Source organism: Fulmarus glacialis, unplaced genomic scaffold (genome assembly GCF_000690835.1).
Source record: "Fulmarus glacialis isolate BGI_N327 unplaced genomic scaffold, ASM69083v1 scaffold22201, whole genome shotgun sequence".
NCBI classification, from domain to species: domain Eukaryota; kingdom Metazoa; phylum Chordata; class Aves; order Procellariiformes; family Procellariidae; genus Fulmarus; species Fulmarus glacialis.
In genome coordinates this window covers 6,874-8,256 of record NW_009192442.1, presented here as the reverse complement: position 1 = coordinate 8,256, position 1,383 = coordinate 6,874, and the positions used below count along the sequence as shown (strand labels likewise).

The following is a 1,383-nucleotide window of genomic DNA, read 5'->3' as shown; positions in this document are numbered from 1 at the left end:
GAGGAGCCCTCAATGGGGTAGTGGGAGACCCATCGCCATGGGAGCCCATCACAGCGCCCACTTTGGGGCCCGGCCCTGCAGCCCCACAACCAGCCCAGGCAGCTGTCCCCATCCCAGGCCACTCTGAGGTAGGGACACATTGGGGTGTCCACCTTCCTCCTCACCTCCTCTTCCCCCTGCAGCGGCCGGCGGCGGGGCACTTGCCAACCGGCGGGAAGCCGACTACCTCTTCAGCAGCGACGCCGCCCACCCGGACACCCGCAGGTGGGCTGTCCTCCCCGGCTGTCCCCCCCATGTCACCCCCAGGCTGGCAGCACCCTCCTTGCTTGGGAGATGCCTGCAGCTCTGTTTCACGCTTACGTTGAGCCTTCTCCAGGCGATATCTGTAGAGAGCGAAAGATCAATGAAGGCGTAGATAACGATTTTAATGTATTTAATGCAAAGTATTTAATGGATGCGACATCCTTTAAAAGTCAGGGTGGTGTTTTTAAAGTGCCTGGTACAGATCTGCTGGGGTTTTAGTGCTTAGTTTCAACACTAAACTAAGTGCTGAAGTTTTTCAGACTTAGGGTATGAAAACTCACACCCATGCTAAACTGTACCTAGACAAAACAGAAAACGACTGCAGAAACTATCGACATGTTAGGCTCGCTTAACTCTGATGTAAATTAAAAAAATAGCACTGGTTTTCTCGCTACCTTTGAATTGATCTACCGGAAAACTAAAATAGAGGTGATACCATCCCCAAGGAACAAAAAAAAAGCCAGCAAAAAAAAGTGCAAAAAAGCGAGCATGAGTTAACTGTGAAAGTGTGGGGGTAAAAATGGCTGGAAAAGGGCTGAATCGCTATTTTCCTTCTGCTTGCTTAATACAAAAAAATGAGAGAGCTCACAAATACAAGGAAATGCTATTGTCCTGGTTTCGGCTGGGATAGAGTTAAATTTCTTCCTAGTGCTGTGTTTTGGATTTAGTATGAGAAGAATGTTGATAACACACTGATGTTTTTAGTTGTTGCTAAGTACCCCCCAAGTCAAGGATTTTTCAGCTTCCCATGCTCTGCCAAGAGCACAAGAGGCTGGGAGGGAGCATAGTCGGGACAGCTGGCCTAGCTGGCCAACAGGGTATTCCATACTATATGACGTCATGCTCAGTATATGAATGGGAGGTGTAACCCAGGAAGTAGCGATCACTGTTTTTGGGTATTGTTCGGCAGGTGGTGAGCAATTGCATTGTGCATCACTCATTTTGTATATTCTATCATTATTATTGTTGTTGTTGTTATTGTTATTATTGTTATTTTCCCTTCCTTTTCTGTTCTATTAAACTGTCTTTATCTCAACCCAGGAGTTGTCTCACTCTTACCCTTCCGATTCTCTCCCCATC

At 47.4% G+C, this 1,383-nt stretch overlaps 1 protein-coding gene across 1 annotated transcript in view; it reads left to right on the top strand.

Moving 5' to 3' along the window:
- Positions 1 to 182: 182 nt before the first annotated feature.
- The window catches only part of LOC104083566 (chromosome unknown open reading frame, human C15orf43), a gene marked incomplete at its 5' end in the record, with an annotated part of 3,970 nt that continues 2,769 nt past the window's right edge, over positions 183 to 1,383 (top strand). Inside the window, one exon of the mRNA XM_009587081.1 lies at positions 183 to 264. Coding sequence (XP_009585376.1) covers positions 183 to 264 — 82 coding nt within the window. The remainder of the gene's footprint in view (positions 265 to 1,383) is intronic.